At 49.8% G+C, this 23755-nt stretch overlaps 1 protein-coding gene across 1 annotated transcript in view; it reads right to left on the reverse strand.

Annotated features, from left to right (window-relative positions):
• Positions 1–23755, reverse strand: part of CSNK1G1 (casein kinase 1, gamma 1) — a 99058-nt gene that overhangs the window by 9878 nt on the left and 65425 nt on the right. Inside the window, exons 6-11 of the mRNA XM_014961603.1 lie at positions 19818–20052; positions 17671–17756; positions 15448–15532; positions 13391–13539; positions 7117–7221; positions 3339–3446 (exon numbers count right to left, since the gene is read on the reverse strand). Coding sequence (XP_014817089.1) covers positions 3339–3446; positions 7117–7221; positions 13391–13539; positions 15448–15532; positions 17671–17756; positions 19818–20052 — 768 coding nt within the window. The remainder of the gene's footprint in view (positions 1–3338; positions 3447–7116; positions 7222–13390; positions 13540–15447; positions 15533–17670; positions 17757–19817; positions 20053–23755) is intronic.

Here is a 23755-nt window from a genome sequence, read left to right on the forward strand (position 1 = left end):
CAGGTCAGGACTCTGCTCATGTGGTTTTCAGGGCTCTCCTTGACTGACAACCCCTCAGGTTCTCTTCACACCCACCTTCCCAGACTCATCACCCTGTGGGCCCACTCAGGTTCTCCAGACCCTCAGACTTCCCACACAACTCTGCAAAACGCTAGCACTTAATCGTGCTATTCCCAGTGATCTTCCCACACTTTCTCCAGCTACTCGTTAAATTTCATTTTACAAAAGGCTTTGAATTTCCGCCTCTTTTTTTACTTGCTGCCACTTCATTTTCATGCAGCAAATTCAACCCTTGCCTTAAAGGAAAGGGCCACTTGAAGCTTCTGACCTCCCAAGCATGAACTGGGGCATCTGCTGAGAGACAATTTAAGGAGCTGCAGCCCAGCAGCCACACACAACACAAGATTTCCTCTTTTTTTGCTGCAGGTAAGCAGAATTTCAATGCTTATGGTGGCACATATAGGCTTGTAAACTGCTCAGGTAGGCAACCTCCCAGGCAAATCCAGACCAGGAGTGCTCTGCGGGAGCGCTCTTCGTGGGGAGACACAGCTCGTGCTGGCTCTGCACAAGGGAATTTCACTGAATTTCACTGAATTTTTAAAGTTGGAAGGGACCATAGAGATCATCTAGTCCAACTCCCCTGCTGAAGCAGGATTGCCTAGAGCTTGTCAGAGCATGTTACTCAGGAGCATCCAGGTGGGGCTTGAAGATCTCCAAGGAAGGGGACTCCACACCCTCCCTGGGCAGCCTGTTCCAGGGCTCTGCCACCCTCACTGTGAAGAAGTTTTTTCTCATATTTGAGTGGAACCTCTTATGTTCCAACTTGTGCCCGTTGCCCCTCGTCCTCTCACTGGGAACCACGGAAAAGAGTCTGGCTCCATCCTCCTTCAACCCTCCCTTGAGATACTTAGAAGCATTAATAAGGTCTCCCCTCAGCCTTCTCTTCTCCAGACTAAAGAGTCCCAGCTCTCTCAGTCTTTCTTCATCAGGGAGATGCTCCAGTCCTTGAATCATCTTTGTTGCGCTTCGCTGGACTCTCTCCAGCAGTTCCCTGTCTCTCTTGAACTGGGGAGCCCAGAACTGGAGGCAGGATTCCAGTTGTGGCCTCCCCAGTGCAGAGCAGAGGGGGAGAATGGCCTCCCTCCACCTCCTGGCCACACTCTTCCCTACGCAGCCCAGGATCCCATTGGCCTCTTGGCCACAAGAGCACACTCCTTGCTCATTGTCATTTTGCTGTCTGCCAGGACTCCCAGATCTTTCTCTTCAGAAGTTGTCTCCAGCAGGTCCACCCCTACCCTGTACTGGTGCCTGACATTTTTCTTCCCCAGGTGCAGGACCCTACACTTTTCCCTGTTGAGGTTCTTCCTTGCCCAGCTCTCCAGCCTGTCCAAGTCTCGCTGGATGGCAGCACAGCCCTCCGGGGTGTCAGCCAGCCCTCCCAGTTTGGTATCATCAGCAAACTTGCTGGGGGGAACTATTCCCCTTGCTTAAAAAAAAAAAAAAAGAATAAAAGCACCTACTCTGTACTTACTGAGAGATGAATTCATAGAATGGTTTGGGTTGGACAGGACCTTTATAGATCATCTAAGTCCAACCCTCTGCCGTGGGCAGGGACATCTTTCACTCGATCAGGGTGCTCAAAGCCCTGTCCAACCTGGCCTTGAGCATGTCTCCAGTTTACTGTCTGCTCGCGTCTGAGATCAGAACTAAACAGATACTAGTTCCTCCTTATCTTTCAGTTTCTCTGCTATTCAGTAAAATATCTTTAAATGGAAAGAGGAACGTGGCTAATCAAGCCAAAAAATCATTGTATCCAACCCAGTGTCAGGAGTAAGTAAAAATTCCAACCTAATCTGCATTTCACCCAGGGGCACCCCCCGCTTCCCCTCTCAGCTCAGCTCTGCCCCACTCCAGGCACTAATCCCCGTGTCTCCAGAGACGATTGCCAAAATCTGACATTATTGCCCTCTCTCGCAGGCAACCTTTGCCCGAGAGTTCACCTCCCCAGCAGTATCGGCCACTTGTTTGCTTGAGTGACTCTTCCATCTTCTCTCCAGCACGTGCAGCCCCTCGCTGTGGCAGGAGCTCCCTTAGGAAGCCCGAGTGACAACCGGAGGCACCTCCGTCCCAGAGCAGCGGCTGTACCGCCTGCTCACACCACCCATCCCCTGTGCACCCCTCTGGCCTGACACCCCCAGATTTCCATGAAGCAGCAGGAATTTGACCAGAATCCCCCCTATCAAGCTTGAACTGGAACAGCTCAACTCTTTCCTAAGGTTTCTAGGGTTGACATGCAACAGACCTTATTTCAGCTGCCTCTTCCTACCCCAAGGTGGGGACAGAGGGGTGCTTTATAGTCCACGTCTGCTAATTTACACTCCTTCCTGTGTTCAGTTTGACAAATCTGAGTTCAAAATACTTGAGAAGGACTTGGGAGTGCTTATGGACGAGAAGCTCAACATGAGCCGGCAGTGCGTGCTGGCAGCCCAGAGAGCCAACCCTGTCCTGGGCTGCATGAGGAGAAGTGTGGCCAGCAGGTCTTGGGAGGTGATTCTGCCCCTCTACTCTGCACTCGTGAGACCCCACCTGGAGCTCTGTGTCCAGCTCTGGAGTCCTCAGCACAGGAAGGACATGGACCGGCTGGAACAGGTCCAGCGGAGGCCACGAAGATGATCAGAGGGATGGAGCACCTCTCCTATGGAGACAGGCTGAGGGAGCTGGGGTTGTTCAGCCTGGAGAAGAGAAGGCTCCGGGGAGACCTTATAGCGGCCTTTCAATACCTGAAGGGAGCCTATAGAAGAGCTGGGGAGGGACTCTTTGCCAGGAAGGGTAATGATAGGACAAGGGGAAACGGTTTTAAATTGGAAGAAAAAAGATTCACATTAGATCTCAGGAAGAAATTTTTTACTATGATGGTGGTGAGACACTGGAACAGGTTGCCCAGGGAAGCTGTGGCTGCCCCATCCCTGGAGGGGTTCAAGGCCAGGCTGGATGGGGCTTGGAGCAACCTGCTCTGGTGGGAGGTGTCCCTGCCCAGGGCAGGGGGGTTGGAACTCGATGATCTTTGACGTCCCTTCCAACCCAAACCATTCTATGATTCTATGATTCTATGAAAATAGTTCTCAGGAAAAGCTTCATTGATGCAGTCACAGCCACAACGTTGGCCTTCACAGCTCGGGTCCCACAAAACTGGGACGTGAGCGTTACGGACAGGACAGGACCAAACCAGCCTGTGAAATCGCTCTCCCCACCGTGATGTTACTGCAATCTGGGGAGAATTCAGGGGATTTAACACCGGTTCTTGCATCAAGGCTGTAGGCCTCAGGAGGAGGAGGTACCTGTACGGATCCCCCGTGCCGGTCGGCAGCCAGGTGAGATGTCAGGTACGAGGTATTCGTCTGCCGGCTCGGCTGGATCTCCCAGTCCCCTCGGCGATCCGACGACGCCTGCTCAGGGGTTGAGAAGCACGAGAGAAACAGAAGAGAGGGCAAAAGGTGAATGAGGGGAGGAAATAAAAGGCTGTTTGTTAGTGAGTTAGTTTCTTTGCAAAAAGCAAGGCATTTAAACTTTTAGCTGGGCTAAAATGTCTCTTCACCAAGAGCACCTCACGCTTTGCTGCAGCGGTGTCTGTAGCAATCCACTGTGGGAATGGATTTCTTCTCCTCCAGCTGCTGAACGGAGAGAAAGCTCACGTCTGTCCAGGAAGTTATTTCTTTCCACAGCTTCATTTCCATGGGTTTCAGCACAGAAATAAACACGCCGACAGCACATTCAACTGTGCCTGTCAGGTCACACACACCAGAGCACTTGGCATGGCAGCAAGATCGGATACACAAGCTCAACCTCCCTAAAATACTTATTTTTTTAACTCAAATATGCAACATAAAACAAAGCCATGTTTTATTTCACCAAAAGCCAGTTCCACACACTGATTCACCTGTAGGGTGCAGAAGGAAACATCCACCACACCTGCTTGACTGGAGAGAGGCTTGGTGGCTTTTTGGTGTTCTGCAGAAAAGTAGATAAGAAACTTTTGCTAACAGCTGCTTCTTTATCCCCAACAGATGCAAACTTTCGGCAATTAAATTACTAGCATTTGATTTGTTTCATTAGAAGAACCACTTTGGACTTGCACATGAAGCTCCCTACAGGTCGCCCGGCTCTGATGACAACACATCCCACAGTCACCTGAGACTCAGGAGGACCTCGGTGCCCCTGAACCCAACCCACCAGCTGGAGGAACACCTCCCAAGGCTGGGAAGTGCAGGACAAACAGGTAGGTCTGTGCTGGCCTCAGGATGGAGTCAAGCCTGAAGCGACCGACATTTAAAAGGTGTCTCCCTGGACATCATATAAAAAGTTTAAGCAAATGTTTCAAAGCCAAAGCACAAATTTTCAAGAAGAGGGGACAGAGCAGCAGAGTCCCCCCCGTGCACATGCAGCTGGCAGGAGGGATGCTGAACAGACACACCATGGACCTGGCCAGGAAACAAGAGCCTCAAGGCAATTAACACCAGGTTCTCAGCAGTGAGGCTGAAGGAGCTAATCAAAGAGCGGTGCCCGGGCCCGGCCCTTCCCCAGCACTACTTTGTGTCACTCCCTGCAGCCACCCATGATGAGCCCGAGCCCTGGTCTCAGCAAGAGAGCAGCCACTGGGCCCAGTGTCACTGTAAAAAACGAAAAAAAGAAAAGAAAAAGACCGCAAGCAGTTCCACGCAGGAGAAAGACTCAGAAACTTTTGAATAAACTTCAACACTAACTAGTAAATTGTCCCTCAACTACAGCAGGAGCACGTGCAAAAAGCAGGAGAATAAAAAAAGGACTCCTGGCATTTCCTAAAACATTCGCTATCGTTCCCTTTGCACGGGACCTCTGACTCCCCTCTGGAGTGACCCACGGTGCTGCCCCTCCTCCCAAGCAGCCCCCAAATCCAGCTCACAGCCAGTGTTTCCCTGGAGGTGCTCTTCTCCAGGCTCGTCCCAGTAAATCTTCTTATTACATGTTCTTCCCGTCAGCCTGAGACGCTGCTCACGCTCTCTGCAGTTGGTGACATTCTAGGGAGAGGTGCTTCCCTTGGAATACTTTTTTAACGGCTGCAAGTCACAAGTTATCAACAACCGGAGAATTTAAACCTAGGTTTTAAAAGCTAGCAGAAGCCAGATCTTGAGTGTGCTTCCTCCAAAGCGCTATGCCATCAGGTGGCTTGGCCAGCCCAGGTGATGGAGCAGTACCAGGGGAAACACTCTTCTGCCCAGGAGCCTGGAAGCAGTTTGTAGGAAAGGCTCTAGTAGCCACAAGAGCCAGATTTTTCTCTTTTAGCTCCACAGCCAGGTATGTGATAAACTACTTTTGAAGTAGGGTTGAGCTGAGCCACCCAAAATGCAACCCAAGAGGTGACACCGAGGAAGTGACGCCTGAGAAATCTGAGAGCAGCAAGTTCCCATTAAGACTCATCACCTTCCCACCAGCTGCCACATTGCAAGGGAAGGGAGAGGGGAAGAAGTATCTTCACTTCGAGAGGAAAAGGCTGCAAAAAGGAGATCACTCTCATCAGCGTCCTTACCAGGAACGAAATATATATAAAAGAGAACCTACAGTTATTATACCCAGGAAACAAAGATAAGGCAATTAAATCTGGAGATCAAGGCAGTCACTTGACCCAAACCCGTGCCTCCAATTCACTGCTCTAGACCTTTATTTCCTCTAGTTTTTCCTTTAGAGAAATGGTTTGCTCAACACTTAACAGGAAAACCCCTTGGTAGAGATCTGTTTACGTTTTGGTGAGCAGAAACTGATTTTCCCTGCATATGGGGAATATTAAATAATTCAGCATCCTAAGTAACGGTTAGGTAAAAAAAAAAAAAAAAGACAAAAGCTGCCATGCAAGAGAGCATCAGGACCACCTGAGAGGCTCAGAACAACAAGGACTGAAGGCCACCTGCACAGTATTTTGGGAATAGGACAGATTTCTTTGGGCTTTGTGCTATAATTTGTGAATTAACATGCTCGAAAACGAAGCCAGGTGCCATTGTCCATTAAAGGAAACAAGATGCCCCACACGCACACAGCGCGAAGGTCTGTTGTCAGAGTGGACAACTAGAGACTGCCACCCCAAAAAGGGGGGTTCATGCATTAATCAGGCAATATATTAAAGCAGACTGTTTCAGTAGTACTGAGAAACCAGCCCACACTAATCAGCATGCATAAATACAGCACAGCACAACCACCCAGCTCCCCACAAGCAACGCTCTAACGAGGGGGTTTCATCCTGATTGCAGCTGGTGGCTTTGGATGGATTCTACTCTACATTGGTGGCTCCTCCCTTCAGAGCCCAGTTGTGTGGAAGAAGGAAAGCTGAGCCCAGACAGGTTGTTACATCTCACCCTCGGTTCTGCACCCAGGAGCCCCAGGGGCAGAGCTGCAGACCAGGAGCTACAAGGGCACAGGGTGTTAGAGGAGCAGAGCGAGCCCCGGAGCACTCACTGGTGAGGAGGAGCACCAGCAGCTCTAGCCAGGAGCCAGCAGGTGGAGATCTACTGAACTTCTCATCAGTTCTATTCATACAGAAAATCCAAACCCTCAACTCCAACAAAAGATTACAACCAGAAAAGAAAAAATCAGGAAATTCAGAAACTTCCAGTTCATCCGGAGCATGACGTCCGCCCCTGCCCTGGTGGTCCTTCACACTCTGCAACCCCCCTGCCACGACCTGGGCACCCTGAGAGGGAGATATTGCGTGCCCATGGGATGTGCACATCCCTGTGGCGGCTGCAGGTCCATCATGGGAAGAGGGCACCTGGGGGTGGCCTGCCATTGCCACAACTGCTGGTCCACTCCACAGTCCATGTGCTACGAGTAAAAGCACCCAAAAGAAGCCCGTTGACCAGGGTAGGTCAGATACTCTGACCCCTGGGTCACCACCCCAAGGAATTCCACTGACCAAGAGTATTTCAGGAACGTGTCCCTTTGTCAAAATTCTGTGCAAATCCCAGTCTCTAGATGATGCAGAAATGGTGCTTGCCATGACCAAGGCAGGAATCAGCCCCGGCCACCTCTGAGGGCGCAGCCTTTCTGCTTCTCCAGACCCAGAGGAATTGGGAGAGGAGCCAAACCCACCTGATTGCGAAGGGCCTGCTGCGAGGGTCGGTCCCGGTGGACGTGGCTGTCCCTTGTGACCGCCGACGTCCCGGAATCCACGTGGACAGATCCCACCGGAGTAGGCTGGAAAACAAGGTGCTCATTAGGAGGGAGCCAGTGGTGAAAATGCCGCTCTCTCTCAACACAGGCACAAACCTAACGTGTCAGGCTGGCTCCTGGCAGGCAGAAGCAGGAAAACATCAACACACCGCCCAAAGGTACTGCCAGTAACCACGGAAAATTACAGCCAGGGCTATAAAATCCCTGTGATTTGATGCTGGACACCAGCACCAAACATCTTGTATAAAAAATAATTAAAAAGTTAGAGTTAGGTATCTGTCAGGGTGTCAGATCACACCGAATGTGTCTCACATAAGGCTATTACAACTGAAAATACACAGACTTGTTTTCCTCATCTCATCGTCCTGCCGCTTGCAGAAATCACGCTTGCATAGAAACAGGACGTGTTAAAATTAAAGCTTCATCTGCTCTCTTCTCACCAAAGTCATAATCCCTGCTCACAACATCAAAATCTCCATAGCAACCAATGCAGTTGTCAGCAATAGCACACTTGTCTTACAAGGGGCTTTTTATCAATTGCCTTTGTAATTAAACAAAAATGAGGAGAAAAGTCATGATTCACAAAGGGAGTGATTTCTCCTGAAGCTGAACTGTTTTGGGCACAGTACCACTGGTAATGCTAAATATAGCTGGGACGGTAAATCACCGGCAACGGTACCAAGTTTAGCACTGAAGGCATCTGATCTGGCACCGGTGAGAGTTCGTTTAGAGATGGCTTTGCCAGTGCTGGTGAGTGGCCGTTAGCAAGCAGGCCACCAGCAGAAGGACACAGAGCCCATGAGACAGGCTGCTCCACAGACACGGACCCGACAGACAGACAGCGGAAGAGCTTTAGACTTTTCTATCAGATTTCCCCATGACACATCTTTTGGCCAAGGTCTTCTTGAGTGTAAATGGCTTCTGACAATAGAAATGACACAATGAGGTAATGGTTATGGTCCATCTGGTGTCATGGAACTGCTCAGTGGAGCTTCCTTACTCCCACATTTCCTTGTCATGTGCTATAAAGAGCTGGTTCGGCCACTGGAGCAGGGTAAGCCCCAACATCTTTTGAGCTCAGAACTGGTTTGCTGTTACCATCCACTGAGCATCTATCAGAGCCCTGCCTACATCTCCTGTACTTCTCCATGACAACTTGACCATTATAGAGGTCTTCCACCACTCAGTACTAAGACAGCAATTATGTTCTCCTGCTTTAAGCTGAATGTCTTTAGATGTTGGTGTCAAATCCTGTGCTAAGCTAGAAGAAATGAAGTCTAGTCATATCCACTGCCCCAAGGGGGAAAATCAGGTTTCACTGCCCCACTGGGGCAAACCCAAAGAGGTGGGAAGGGGCATTCTGCCCCTTAGGGAAACCTCAAGGCACTGCAAGAACCCCCCGAATGCAGTGACAGGACATCTCACTACGTTGAGCCCATGTTAGCTAGAGAGCAGAAATTAATTATTTGACCCCGAGCACACCGGCATTAATTGGGTTTATCAGGAATAAAGAGGCAGGTGGTGGGGAAGCAGCCCCCAGAAGGCAAAGCACTGCATTGTGCAGGGACAACTCACAATGGGCCTGCCGACCCAGTCATAGGCGTAGTCAAAGGTGTAGCCTTTCTTCTCAAACAGCTCCGTGAAGATGGTTCGTAAATAATCGTAGTCTGGTCTCTCAAAGAAGTCCAGGCGCCGGACATAACGGAGGTACGTGGCCATCTCCTCTGTTGGAAAAGGGGAGAAAAGCAGCAGGGTCAGTTCTGCTCATACGGGAGCTCCAGCACTGAGACACCTCTCAGAGCCCACACACGCACCAGAAATACGCTTTTCAATTAACTCCAACGAGGCTCCCCCCTGGCACTGGGCTCACAGCTGGTGCCAAGGCTGGAAGGAGGGCCAGGCTCCCAGTGCCACGGGTTGTCCAAGCTCTGCTCAGTTCAGCTGAGACATGTGGACTGAGAGAAGCTGAGGATGTCCAACAAGTCTTCACCTTCAGTGACCTACCCAGCGGTCTTTTATTGCCAGGTGAATCTCACCCAGCTTTCCAGAGCCTTCTTGCCCTGACCAAAGTCCAATAACAGTCTGCTTTTATTCTGAATCTTCTGAATGAGTTGTTATAAACCAAGGTCTGTGTTTTAGCACTGAGCATCATCCTGTGAGAGAACTGTCTGGGCTGACGGTGCTATCTCCGGCTCTCCCTAGCGAAGCAGTGTTTTTTAGTAATAGTCCACCCGGCAAATCAATTCAAACACTTCCAAAGCAAAGCTGGAAGTCCCACCTCTGCTCCAGAAAGCTGCTGCTCCACCCCAAATCTGAGCTCCCCAGCTAGTTTTATTCTGTACGTTTGTATAAAACCAGAGGCTAAACCACACTGTACAATAAATGCCAACTCACTGAACCTGCCAACAGGATGCCCACGTGTCTGTCTGCCGACACAGACCTTTAAACAGGCCCAGCAATTTCAGCTGGGGAGGGAAAGCTGGAGATGCTGGTGGGCACCCCATGGCACCCCTGAGCTCCAGCAGCAGCCGGGGTCTGGCTGCCCAGAGCGCTCTCCTGCCCAGCGTCACCCACAGCCTTCAATATTCCAAACAAGGCTTCTGAGGGGAGGCTACAACGTTAATTTACCTGCCAGTACCTCTGAAAGGTGGAGGACCAACACGTTCCAGGTGAGCAAGGAAGAGAACTGAGTTCTCTCATATCCCTCCAGCCTAGACCTGCAGGTCTGACTGAGCTCTGGGGAAGGACTACTGGGGAAAGAGTTGAGAACACCCAGCCTGAAGCTGTTCTGCTTGGAACTAGGTGCATTTTGGATACAAAAATCTGAGGAATTAGTATGACTTGATTGAACAACCATCCCCTTCCAGGCTTGCTGCTCCTTATGCTGGGACAGAGCCATGTGACACAATAGCTCCTACAGGAGTGGGACTAGTTGTGGGGACCTGGGTGCTCTCCCTGGTGTCAGGATCTCTACTTCCTAGAAAAAATACCAAAACCACTCTGTGAAGGCCACAGAATATCTGGGGAGGGCTTTAAGTTCATACTCTGCTCTCCTAGCTCCAAGGTAGACTTTTGTTTAACTGGAGAATAGGTGTTGGGCTTAGCTAGAAGCACACCTTGAATAACACTTTCCTTAGAACAGTTGTCAGAAGGTGGACTTCAATGACAGACACGTCATCTTCTAAGCCTGCCACCTAAAATCTTAACACCTGTAAAACCTTCCATTCGTAAAAGAATTAACTCGGTAGATCCAACATGGTCACTTGGGAGAGGGAAAAGAAGGAAATAACAAGGTTCTCTTTTGGAAGGAAGGCAAGAAGTAAAGCAGGAACATGAGGCATTTGAGCACTGTGCAGCCTCCTCAATGAGAAGAGTTATGGTCATTTTAACCCACAGCCACAAGCTCTCAGGCCCCACTAGTCTATAGCAGCAGCTCCAGTTGTCTCCCAACTTGAGGAACAACATACTGGATAAACATCATCCAAACACTTTCTGCCGGAGGAGCTCAGAACCACCATATTTAACAAGGTATGTCCAACTGCACTCAAACAGTCCCAGCGGGGCTTTACCTGGAAAGTTCTCACAGAGAACTTCAACTGGAGTGTTTCTCTTTGTGTCCCCGATCTTCTGATACCTCTCTTTTAAGGTGTCAGCCTGTAGCACACAAAGACAAAACAGTTGGGGAGAGAGAGTTCAACCATGTGATAAACGACACGCTGTATGGGAAGAAAAACAAGGTATTTAACACCGATTCTGGGTGGTATCAGAAGACGTTGCTTGTGACTGAACTGCATCCTAGACTACACTTGTGGGAATCCTGTCTCACCCCGTTGGGATTCTCCCTACACATTTTACGTGCTATTGGCAAATAATACCCAAGGACATCAAAACATCTTCACCTTCGTAAGGAAGGGCACGTGTTAGTGTCTGAGGCTAATTGCTTACCAGTCCTGAGGACCGTGCAGGGGAGCTTTCATGGGCAAGAAAATAAAGCTGCATAAACTCTGACTGCACGTCAGTCCTCGGCTTAGAGCCACTGGCAACCCCAACACCTTCATAAACAACTGTAAAAGCAGATAAATCGCAACGGCAATTTGGGCACGTCGGGTTTTTACAGTGTGTGACAGAATGCCAGCACACAGATAAGGAGTTTACATCAGTCACACTCCTCCCAAATCCCACACTCCCTCTCCTTTCACCCCCAAAGTGTCTGTCACTCAGGCAGCACTGATTAAACAGCTGGTCATCAAAAGAAATGAAACGATTCTCAGTTACATTTCCCACCTAAATACCTCTTGAAGTAGAGAACTCTGCTCCAGTCGGCACCCTAACAAGGGGTTTTATTACCTCCTTCTCAAAATATGCCAATTAGACCTGCCAGCAGCATAATTAGCACAGTAAGATGTTCTCTCAAGACAACAGAGACCAAAAGTGTATGCTGAGGAAACACAGCAGAGTGAAGATGCCAAGTTCTAGATGAAGCTGAAGAGTCTGTGTTTGTTCTGGAGCTGAAAAAATACAGGATTTCAAGAAGCAGCCAACCAATTTTTCTCAAGCCCAGCACTGAACTGAGGAAATTTTGTAGAGACTTGTCTAAACCTGGAATTGCTTTTGAACAACTTACAGGATTAATTTAAAGCAGATGAGTACAAATAAGCCAGAAACAAAACACCTAGTGGAATAACACACGCTTACAGAGGTGTGAACTTAAAGCTGGAGAGATGCTGATTTCTTTCAGAATCACTTTCATGCTTGAAAAACCCTTTCTTTGCTTTTAGGAGCTGTCGCCAACATTTCTGGCATACGTCTGATAAGGCCAAGCTGAGACTAACTCTGGATAAAGGGTGACAAAGCAGCTTAGGGAGGTCTCTCCCTCCAGCCCCTGCCCCTGCCCGTGGCAGCGCTCTGCTCGCGAGCCCCTGAACTCCTTTTCCCAGCAGCACCACCAGCACTCCTTGTCTTCATTCATCAACCTTCTCCTAACCCGATCAAATCAGATCCCTTCACTCACTGCAAGCCCAAAGCTGAACACAGCAGCTTCCCCATCAGGAAATGGATGGAGGAGAGGAGCTGCAGTGAGTGCCAGCAGGTCCCTCGCTGCAGTTCACCCAGCTGAGGGCTGGTGCAGCAGCTGCCGGAGCCCGCTCGCTCGCAGCCCTCCATTGTCCACGGCATTTCATAAACTTCTAAGCACTGAGTGTCCAGCGTCTCTGGAGGGAAGCCAAGCTCAACCCTTCTGCCAGAAAACCGTTTTTTCAAGCTGAAGTCCATCTGCACGTCTGAAACCATCAAACCGCTCCCGTTACAAACACGTGTCTCAGACGCAGCTGGGGGACCGTGTGCTGGGACTGGAACTTCACAAACAGCCTCCCTGTCCCAGTCCCGCTCCAGCTCGGGGCTCCCTCCTCGCTCTCCCTGTGGACAGGCTGCTCCACAGACACGGACCCGACAGACAGACAGCGGAAGAGCTTTAGACTTTTCTATCAGATTTCCCCATGACACATCTTTTGGCCAAGGTCTTCTTGAGTGTAAATGGCTTCTGACAATAGAAATGACACAATGAGGTAATGGTTATGGTCCATCTGGTGTCATGGAACTGCTCAGTGGAGCTTCCTTACTCCCACATTTCCTTGTCATGTGCTATAAAGAGCTGGTTCGGCCACTGGAGCAGGGTAAGCCCCAACATCTTTTGAGCTCAGAACTGGTTTGCTGTTACCATCCACTGAGCATCTATCAGAGCCCTGCCTACATCTCCTGTACTTCTCCATGACAACTTGACCATTATAGAGGTCTTCCACCACTCAGTACTAAGACAGCAATTATGTTCTCCTGCTTTAAGCTGAATGTCTTTAGATGTTGGTGTCAAATCCTGTGCTAAGCTAGAAGAAATGAAGTCTAGTCATATCCACTGCCCCAAGGGGGAAAATCAGGTTTCACTGCCCCACTGGGGCAAACCCAAAGAGGTGGGAAGGGGCATTCTGCCCCTTAGGGAAACCTCAAGGCACTGCAAGAACCCCCCGAATGCAGTGACAGGACATCTCACTACGTTGAGCCCATGTTAGCTAGAGAGCAGAAATTAATTATTTGACCCCGAGCACACCGGCATTAATTGGGTTTATCAGGAATAAAGAGGCAGGTGGTGGGGAAGCAGCCCCCAGAAGGCAAAGCACTGCATTGTGCAGGGACAACTCACAATGGGCCTGCCGACCCAGTCATAGGCGTAGTCAAAGGTGTAGCCTTTCTTCTCAAACAGCTCCGTGAAGATGGTTCGTAAATAATCGTAGTCTGGTCTCTCAAAGAAGTCCAGGCGCCGGACATAACGGAGGTACGTGGCCATCTCCTCTGTTGGAAAAGGGGAGAAAAGCAGCAGGGTCAGTTCTGCTCACACAGGAGCTCCAGCACTGAGACACCTCTCAGAGCCCACACACGCACCAGAAACACGCTTTTCAATTCACTCCAACGAGGCTCCCCCCTGGCACCGGGCCCACAGCTGGTGCCAAGGCTGGAAGGAGGGCCAGGCTCCCAGTGCCACGGGTTGTCCAAGCTCTGCTCAGTTCAGCTGAGACATGTGGACTGAGAGAAGCTGAGGATGTCCAACAAGTCTTCACCTTCAGTGACCTACCCAGCGGTCTTTTATTGCCAGGTGAATCTCACCCAGCTTTCCAGAGCCTTCCTGCCCTGACCAAAGTCCAATAACAGTCTGCTTTTATTCTGAATCTTCTGAATGAGTTGTTATAAACCAAGGTCTGTGTTTTAGCACTGAGCATCATCCTGTGAGAGAACTGTCTGGGCTGACGGTGCTATCTCCGGCTCTCCCTAGCGAAGCAGTGTTTTTTAGTAATAGTCCACCCGGCAAATCAATTCAAACACTTCCAAAGCAAAGCTGGAAGTCCCACCTCTGCTCCAGAAAGCTGCTGCTCCACCCCAAATCTGAGCTCCCCAGCTAGTTTTATTCTGTACGTTTGTATAAAACCAGAGGCTAAACCACACTGTACAATAAATGCCAACTCACTGAACCTGCCAACAGGATGCCCACGTGTCTGTCTGCCGACACAGACCTTTAAACAGGCCCAGCAATTTCAGCTGGGGAGGGAAAGCTGGAGATGCTGGTGGGCACCCCATGGCACCCCTGAGCTCCAGCAGCAGCCGGGGTCTGGCTGCCCAGAGCGCTCTCCTGCCCAGCGTCACCCACAGCCTTCAATATTCCAAACAAGGCTTCTGAGGGGAGGCTACAACGTTAATTTACCTGCCAGTACCTCTGAAAGGTGGAGGACCAACACGTTCCAGGTGAGCAAGGAAGAGAACTGAGTTCTCTCATATCCCTCCAGCCTAGACCTGCAGGTCTGACTGAGCTCTGGGGAAGGACTACTGGGGAAAGAGTTGAGAACACCCAGCCTGAAGCTGTTCTGCTTGGAACTAGGTGCATTTTGGATACAAAAATCTGAGGAATTAGTATGACTTGATTGAACAACCATCCCCTTCCAAACAGGTTCCATACAAAAATCTGAGGAATTAGTATGACTTGATTGAACAACCATCCCCTTCCAGGCTTGCTGCTCCTTATGCTGGGACAGAGCCATGTGACACAATAGCTCCTACAGGAGTGGGACTAGTTGTGGGGACCTGGGTGCTCTCCCAGGTGTCAGGATCTCTACTTCCTAGAAAAAATACCAAAACCACTCTGTGAAGGCCACAGAATATCTGGGGAGGGCTTTAAGTTCATACTCTGCTCTCCTAGCTCCAAGGTAGACTTTTGTTTAACTGGAGAATAGGTGTTGGGCTTAGCTAGAAGCACACCTTGAATAACACTTTCCTTAGAACAGTTGTCAGAAGGTGGACTTCAATGACAGACACGTCATCTTCTAAGCCTGCCACCTAAAATCTTAACACCTGTAAAACCTTCCATTCGTAAAAGAATTAACTCGGTAGATCCAACATGGTCACTTGGGAGAGGGAAAAGAAGGAAATAACAAGGTTCTCTTTTGGAAGGAAGGCAAGAAGTAAAGCAGGAACATGAGGCATTTGAGCACTGTGCAGCCTCCTCAATGAGAAGAGTTATGGTCATTTTAACCCACAGCCACAAGCTCTCAGGCCCCACTAGTCTATAGCAGCAGCTCCAGTTGTCTCCCAACTTGAGGAACAACATACTGGATAAACATCATCCAAACACTTTCTGCCGGAGGAGCTCAGAACCACCATATTTAACAAGGTATGTCCAACTGCACTCAAACAGTCCCAGCGGGGCTTTACCTGGAAAGTTCTCACAGAGAACTTCAACTGGAGTGTTTCTCTTTGTGTCCCCGATCTTCTGATACCTCTCTTTTAAGGTGTCAGCCTGTAGCACACAAAGACAAAACAGTTGGGGAGAGAGAGTTCAACCATGTGATAAACGACACGCTGTATGGGAAGAAAAACAAGGTATTTAACACCGATTCTGGGTGGTATCAGAAGACGTTGCTTGTGACTGAACTGCATCCTAGACTACACTTGTGGGAATCCTGTCTCACCCCGTTGGGATTCTCCCTACACATTTTACGTGCTATTGGCAAATAATACCCAAGGACATCAAAACATCTTCACCTTCGTAGGGGAATCCTGTCTCACCCCGTTGGAATTCTCCCTACACATTTTACGTGCCATTGGCAAATAATATCCAAGGACATCAAAACATCTTCACCTTCGTAAGGAAGGGCACGTGTTAGTGTCTGAGGCTAATTTCTTACCAGTCCTGAGGACCGTGCAGGGGAGCTTTCATGGGCAAGAAAATAAAGCTGCATAAACTCTGACTGCACGTCAGTCCTCGGCTTAGAGCCACTGGCAACCCCAACACCTTCATAAACAACTGTAAAAGCAGATAAATCGCAACGGCAATTTGGGCACGTCGGGTTTTTACAGTGTGTGACAGAATGCCAGCACATTAATAACACAGATAAGGAGTTTACATCAGTCACACTCCTCCCAAATCCCACACTCCCTCTCCTTTCACCCCCAAAGTGTCTGTCACTCAGGCAGCACTGATTAAACAGCTGGTCATCAAAAGAAATGAAACGATTCTCAGTTACATTTCCCACCTAAATACCTCTTGAAGTAGAGAACTCTGCTCCAGTCGGCACCCTAACAAGGGGTTTTATTACCTCCTTCTCAAAATATGCCAATTAGACCTGCCAGCAGCATAATTAGCACAGTAAGATGTTCTCTCAAGACAACAGAGACCAAAAGTGTATGCTGAGGAAACACAGCAGAGTGAAGATGCCAAGTTCTAGATGAAGCTGAAGAGTCTGTGTTTGTTCTGGAGCTGAAAAAATACAGGATTTCAAGAAGCAGCCAACCAATTTTTCTCAAGCCCAGCACTGAACTGAGGAAATTTTGTAGAGACTTGTCTAAACCTGGAATTGCTTTTGAACAACTTACAGGATTAATTTAAAGCAGATGAGTACAAATAAGCCAGAAACAAAACACCTAGTGGAATAACACACGCTTACAGAGGTGTGAACTTAAAGCTGGAGAGATGCTGATTTCTTTCAGAATCACTTTCATGCTTGAAAAACCCTTTCTTTGCTTTTAGGAGCTGTCGCCAACATTTCTGGCATACGTCTGATAAGGCCAAGCTGAGACTAACTCTGGATAAAGGGTGACAAAGCAGCTTAGGGAGGTCTCTCCCTCCAGCCCCTGCCCCTGCCCGTGGCAGCGCTCTGCTCGCGAGCCCCTGAACTCCTTTTCCCAGCAGCACCACCAGCACTCCTTGTCTTCATTCATCAACCTTCTCCTAACCCGATCAAATCAGATCCCTTCACTCACTGCAAGCCCAAAGCTGAACACAGCAGCTTCCCCATCAGGAAATGGATGGAGGAGAGGAGCTGCAGTGAGTGCCAGCAGGTCCCTCGCTGCAGTTCACCCAGCTGAGGGCTGGTGCAGCAGCTGCCGGAGCCCGCTCGCTCGCAGCCCTCCATTGTCCACGGCATTTCATAAACTTCTAAGCACTGAGTGTCCAGCGTCTCTGGAGGGAAGCCAAGCTCAACCCTTCTGCCAGAAAACCGTTTTTTCAAGCTGAAGTCCATCTGCACGTCTGAAACCATCAAACCGCTCCCGTTACAAACACGTGTCTCAGACGCAGCTGGGGGACCGTGTGCTGGGACTGGAACTTCACAAACAGCCTCCCTGTCCCAGTCCCGCTCCAGCTCGGGGCTCCCTCCTCGCTCTCCCTGTCCCAGCCCCTCATCCAGCCGCCTCCGCTGCATCCTCTCTCCAGACTGGTCCCAATTCAGCTGGGCTGATGGTTACTCCAAGTGACACGTAACATATTTCTATCTGAAACTGTTTCCTGTAGGTGAAGCTGTTGCCTCGTCGCCAGACTCCAAGGACACAAAGGAGACAACAGCGTTTCTGGCTGGATTTTGCAAACGTTTCCCCACCAGATTCTCGTTTGGACAGAGACCAAAGTTTCAAAGGGCAAAACTTAAAGCTCAAACCTACCTTCAGTCCTTGCCAGGGCAGACTGCCTCGGAGGAAATACATAAACATATGGCCCAGGGCTTCCAAGTCGTCTCGACGACTTTGCTCTGAAACAGAAGAGAGGACAAATTATTGTTGCAGCTGCAGGAACGGGCCTGAGATCTAATCAGCAGCTGCACCTATGGCTGAGAGAGAGGGATCACCGGGAAGTTCACCTGCTGTCGGCAACTCGAACCTTGTGCAAAAATACCTACAACCCGTTACAAAACCCCACAAAATACGTAAAGAAAAGACCAGCTAGAGGGCATGAGGTAACACGGGAGCTGTCAGACATACTGCCCAGCCTGAGCAGGATGGATAAGAGGTGGAGGTGGTAATTTCAGAGGAATAAAGCCATTCCCTAGGATTACTCTGGGCCTCTAGTGCTGATGGTGCAACTGCCATGTGGTGCTGGACCACGTTATTTCCTCTGAATGACAGAGGAGCAGGCAGGGGACACCTGCGACCAGCTGCGGGGAACTACCACGTGTCAGAGTGTCAGCCCTTCCCCAATTGCTCCTGCAGCTCATCACATCAGAGCAGATCAAAAATAGCTCCTTCCAGCACCGCTTTTGCTTGTGAAACACTCGCTGCTGTTGCCATGCAGATGTTATGATCATAACCAAGGGGGGGGGAGAAGCGGGGCCTGGAGCCAAAGGAAAACGCATCCTTAAAATAATCAACCAAAACGCAGCAAAAAATCCCAAGGGAGGATACAAGACAGAACAACAAATCCGGAGCACACAGCATGGGACGCCGCCGTGCCATCACGCAGACGTGGGTTCCCCGGGCTCACAGACTCATTTGATGCCACCTCCCCTCCTCCAACCGCCCCCCGCAGCAGCGATCCCGAGCGGATGGAGTCATGGAGCCCATCCACAAACGTGTGAGCTGTGCCTGGGGCTGCAGCATCTGCAAGGGGAGACAGCAGCAGCAAAGACTTCTTCACCAGCAGCAGCAAATTTAACCCTTGAAAGATGCTGGGGGTAAGTACACTCAGCAGAAGGGAACTGAGATGACAGTTCCTGCAGGATACCCTGATACAGTGGCAAAAAGGGGGGGAAAAAAGATGATGTCCTGGGTAATTTAGTGCAATGATGTAGATGGATGTCTCGGGAAGATGGCTGAGTGCACTCATCTTTCTGAAAAATTGTAATCAGGCTCCTTTAGTTTGCTTGGACCTGAAATGTGAAGGGACTGACTCCACCTGGGTTGGCCTCACCAGCAAAGCATCAGCCCCAGGAAACACCCCTGGGGAGACACAGCCCCTCGCAGAGCTGGTAGCCAACCTTCTCCTCCTCAAACACACCCCCTAGAACTGACTCTCCCCCTGCCTCAGCCATGGCCTGAGCTGCAAAACCTGCAGGGAGAAGGGTCCTACGTGGTGCACTTCAAACACGAGCGGATCTTCTTTGCCAATCCCGCCACCGAGCACATCCCTGGCACTGCCAGCTCCTGAGCCTGCTCCCCCCGGGGCTCCCAGTCCTCCATCCCCTCCTGACTCTTCACCAGCTTTTCCAAAATTAGAAGTTGGGCTCATCCCTCCTGATCCCCAACGCCAGCAACCTCTCCAGTGATGCCTTGATCTCAGAACTGGGACGCTACTCAAAGACCACCCCATTATCTTACTGCTCTTATGATTTTATGTGAACACAAACATTTAATAAGTTTTTTTGCCTTTCAGCCGCAGAAATGTAATCTTCTGGTATGAAAGCAAGCAGTGAGGAGAGGAGATGAAAGCCGGGTTTAAAAGTAGTTAAATCATTCATTTTCTCCAACCAATTATTAGGTCAGGGAACATCTAACACCTGAAACTGGAAGGTACTGGTACAGAGCTGTGCTATAAAAATCTATTTGGTCATCATTTAGTGCAGCAATTACTACCTGCCTACTTGCCTTTTATCAGTGCAGGGTTGTTAACAGTTATACAGCTCCTAATAAACACTGTAATTACAAGGCTTCCAACATTTCAGCTGTCTCAATTCCTTAAAAGGGAGGGGGGAAAAGCCTCACAACTGTAAACAGCATCACGGCACCGAACGGCTCACAAATTGCTCAAGGGGCGTGAAAGAGCCACCGTTGGAGCTCTACAGGACATGCCCCAGTGAGCTCCCACCAGCCACACAGACCTTTGCCAAGATGGGTGTTGATGGACATGTATCTCGCCGTTCCAGTTAAGCTCTTGTGTTCCCTGTAAGGTATGTGTTTTTTGGTTTCGGGGTCAATGTACTCCTTCGCCAATCCAAAGTCTATGATGTGAATGACGTGTTCTTTCTTATTGCCTTGCCGGCCAATAAGGAAGTTTTCTGGCTTGACATCTCGGTAGATGAGGTTCTTCGAATGCACGTACTCCATCCGAGATATCTGCAAAAGGACCAGGCAGAGGTTAGGTGGGAGCAGAGCGGCTACCGAGGCAGCGAGGTTTTGGGGGCCCATCCCCACGTGTCTCCTCGGAGCTACCCCAGAGCTGAGCTACTCCATGAGAAACGCAAGGGCAGAGGGAGCGAGCCCAGGCAGAAGTTACCAACGGAGCTGGGTTGTGTCCTCTGATGAAGAACTTGCCTCCAAGAGGAACTTGCCATCCCCTCCTTCCCCCGGCTCCCTGACGTTATTCCCACAGGAATGGCAAGGGCTGTTTCTGACACGTTACCAGCGGGACCCAGCCCTTGGAAGGATTCCCCAGGGAACTGCAGCAGCCTTTTGGTATTGACTCCAAACACACCACGCTGGTTCCCAGGAGCTCCTCCCTTGCCCACAGCCTTCCCTTGTCGCTCTGTGTCTTACCACCTTCCTCCCTCGACCCATATGTTGTCTTAGACACGCCAGATTCCTCATGGAGGGGGATTTTTGGGCAGGCAGAAGCCTCATGATCCTCAACACTGACTAAAAAGAATAATTAATCTCATCGGTTGTCAACTAGGAATAACTGGAATGTTTTTCAGCTTTTGACTAACACTGTTCTGGCAGAATGACTGGTGGGGAAGGCAAAGGGCAGGAACCCCACTTCCAGGGCCGTGGGGGGCCGTTTATAGAATCACAGAACCACAGAATGGTTTGGGTTGGAAGGGACCTCAAAGATCATTGAGTTCCAACCCCCTGCCCTGGGCAGGGACACCTCCCACCAGACCAGGTTGCTCAAGGCCCCATCCAGCCTGGCCTTGAACCCCTCCAGGGATGGGGCAGCCACAGCTTCTCTGGGCAACCTGTTCCAGTGTCTCACCACCCTCACAGTAAAACATTTCTTCCTGAGTTTCCCCTCTAACCACACACCTTATTCAGATGCTTATCCTTATGTTGCTTTTGAAATCCCTCTAACCACACACCTTACTCAGATGCTTATCCTTATGTTGCTTTTGAAACGAAATATATCACAGGTGAAGTTTCAACAGGCTGCGGGGCAGTTTTCCTTTGTGTTCCTAACTTATTAAGCGATTCCAATTGGAAATCATTCCCAATTTCATTTCCTTTATTAACTTTTCATTTTTAAAGGTTTTAAATGAAAACATGTGAATTCCCACTCGTGGCTGTATTGGTCCATGACTGCATAGCAGCTTTTTAAAGGGGGATGTTTCTTTGGAAAGACCCATCTGCATTCCGGCCCACAACACTACGAAACCATCACAAAGCTCTTGTAAACTCCAAATTTTGCACTAATGAGCGCCAGTCCGCAGAGGTCACTCCACACCGCTGTGGTGGACCTCATGGCATGATGCTGTCAGAACTGGGGAACATCTAAGGTGAGCACCACCAGCCACTCACCCCCAGGGAGCTCCCTGAGGGGAGGCACTGGTTCCCAAGTGGTTCTGCACTGGGTTGTTACTGGGAGGGTGGATCCTCGCCTCCAGCATGGGGAAGGCTGGAGCACAGGCTGCTGTAGATCACCAAAACCAGCTTGGTGACCAGACCCCGTGTCAGCCCTTCCAACCATTCCCCTTGCCTCAGCCACAAGAGCCAATACCTCTATGGTTTCTCGCTCTATGGTTTCTTGCTCTGAATCCAGACACATCCTCGCTGGCAAACCCAGATCTCTCTTTTCTTTACAGATCTGGGGTCCACACCTTGCTGAAAGCTCCACTCGTGTGTGGTCGCTCCATCCTGCTCCCAGAGGTCTATCAGAGACCTTATTCGTAAGGAAAATCTGCTACATTTCCACCTCTCAGAAAGAATTAACAGGCAGGAATGGGCAGCGCTCCTTATAAAATAAAAAATGCTGCACAGGGAGGGCAGGAGACAGGAAAAAAATTGACTGCAGGTGAATCAGTCTTAGAAAATAGGACTTTCTCAAAGGCTCTTCAAAGAAGGTAACGGCACGTGCTGCTCTTCCCCTCCTCTCTAAGTAGCGATTTACTTCAATGCGCTGAGAAAATGGGTTTCACGGCTCCCAGCCATTATTTCTAATCAATTCCAGGGTGATGCAGAACAGAGCAGATGCTCGGGACTTCAGCTATTCTTCATGCTTTGGATCATCGACAGGACACAGCAGCAGGTTGGGAGACAAAAAGGTAAGTCGGGAGGCAATTCAAATTAAGATGCAACCCTTAAAAGGGGAACAAAGCCTTTCCTCGCCTCTCCATAGGTAACAAGCTTTCAAACAGAGCCCGACTGGCTCAGCTGATTGTCCCTGCTGCCAGAGAAGCTCAGTTGTTAAAATGGCCACCAGCGATTACACAGCCCAAAAAAAGCACATTTTTTTTTTGTTCCTTAAAACCCCACAGCAAGTTGCATGGGCCAGGACAACTTGGACAGCTGAGATACCAGATGAACAGATACGGTCCAGCAGCATTTGGAGATACTCATTTACCTGCTTTTTTTCTTCCACTACACACACACAGACCTTTGGTTCTGTCATATTCCTTTTTCTTTACTTCCACCTGCCCGGATGCTTCGTGTCACGCCGCTGGAGAGCTGTGCGCAGCCAAGAATGGCTGAAAGGTGCTCTCTCCAAGTCAGAACGACGTTTCCCAGAATAGTCTCCATGCTTTATTGACCCTGACAAGACCCTCACCCTGCTTGTGGCCGCCAGTGATGGGGAGCTGGTGATTATCTGCCCTGCATCGCCCTTCCAGGCTTGCTGCCTGAGAAGAAACGAGCGGTGCCAGTGTGACCTCAGCCTGGCGTAGACCCACGGCAGAGCTGAAAGGGAGGAGAAGCAGAGTTCCTGCTCTAGAAGTGTGCTGGATGCAGGAGAAGTGGAGTTCCCGCTCCAGAAATCTGCTGGATGCAGGAGAAGTGGAGTTCCTCCCCAAGAAATGTGCTGGATGCAGAGACATGGTGCCCACTCCTTTGTGTTTGAACTCCAGGCTCTGCTCTCCGTGCAGTAATTCTTCCATGGACAGAGGAACCAATGCAAAGAGCTGGGACTAACTGCTGGAATTGCTTTGACACTGGAAAAACTGACTGAAGCAGCGTTAACATCTGCCCTGTTATTTTAACAGCAATAAGAACAGACTATGGCATTTTATGGCAGGGCACAGGAACACCGGGGCGGATGGGAGACTCTGCTTGTGAATCAAAGCAGGATTTCCACGGCCACGGCCGGCCGAGTCCATCTCCTGAGCCATAAATCTCCATTTCAGATGTGGGAGAAGCCCCGAGGGGGGGAGAGCGTCTCCTGGCACAGAGCAGGACCCCTGCGCTGCGCCTGAGAAGCCAGAGGGTATTTGTGACATTTAATCAGATGCCAAAGAAGCCCATGCTTTTATTTTCCTTTCTCCTGCCAAGGAAGTAAGCGTAATGAACCCTCTTTCCCTCAAAATGTAACTCTTGAGGATCTGATCTGGCAATCTCATCTCTGGACCCTCCTGATAAATTTGTGCCCTTCTTCCACAAAGTGAATATAAATCAGATCAGCAGAGAGAAAAATTTCCTCCTTTTTAAAGGCTGCTTTGGTATCTGGGCTGGTTTTAGCTGGGGTAATGTTAGTTTTCTTCACAGCAGCTGGTATGGGGCTGTGTTCTGGATTTGTGCTGGAAACACTGTTGATAACACGGATGTTTGAGTTATTGCTGAGCGGCGCTTACACAGAGTCAAGGCCTTTTCTGCTCCTCACCCCGCGCCGACAGCGAGG

This window comes from Calidris pugnax, unplaced genomic scaffold (genome assembly GCF_001431845.1).
Source record: "Calidris pugnax isolate Ruff unplaced genomic scaffold, ASM143184v1 scaffold492, whole genome shotgun sequence".
Taxonomy (NCBI): Eukaryota; Metazoa; Chordata; class Aves; order Charadriiformes; family Scolopacidae; genus Calidris; species Calidris pugnax.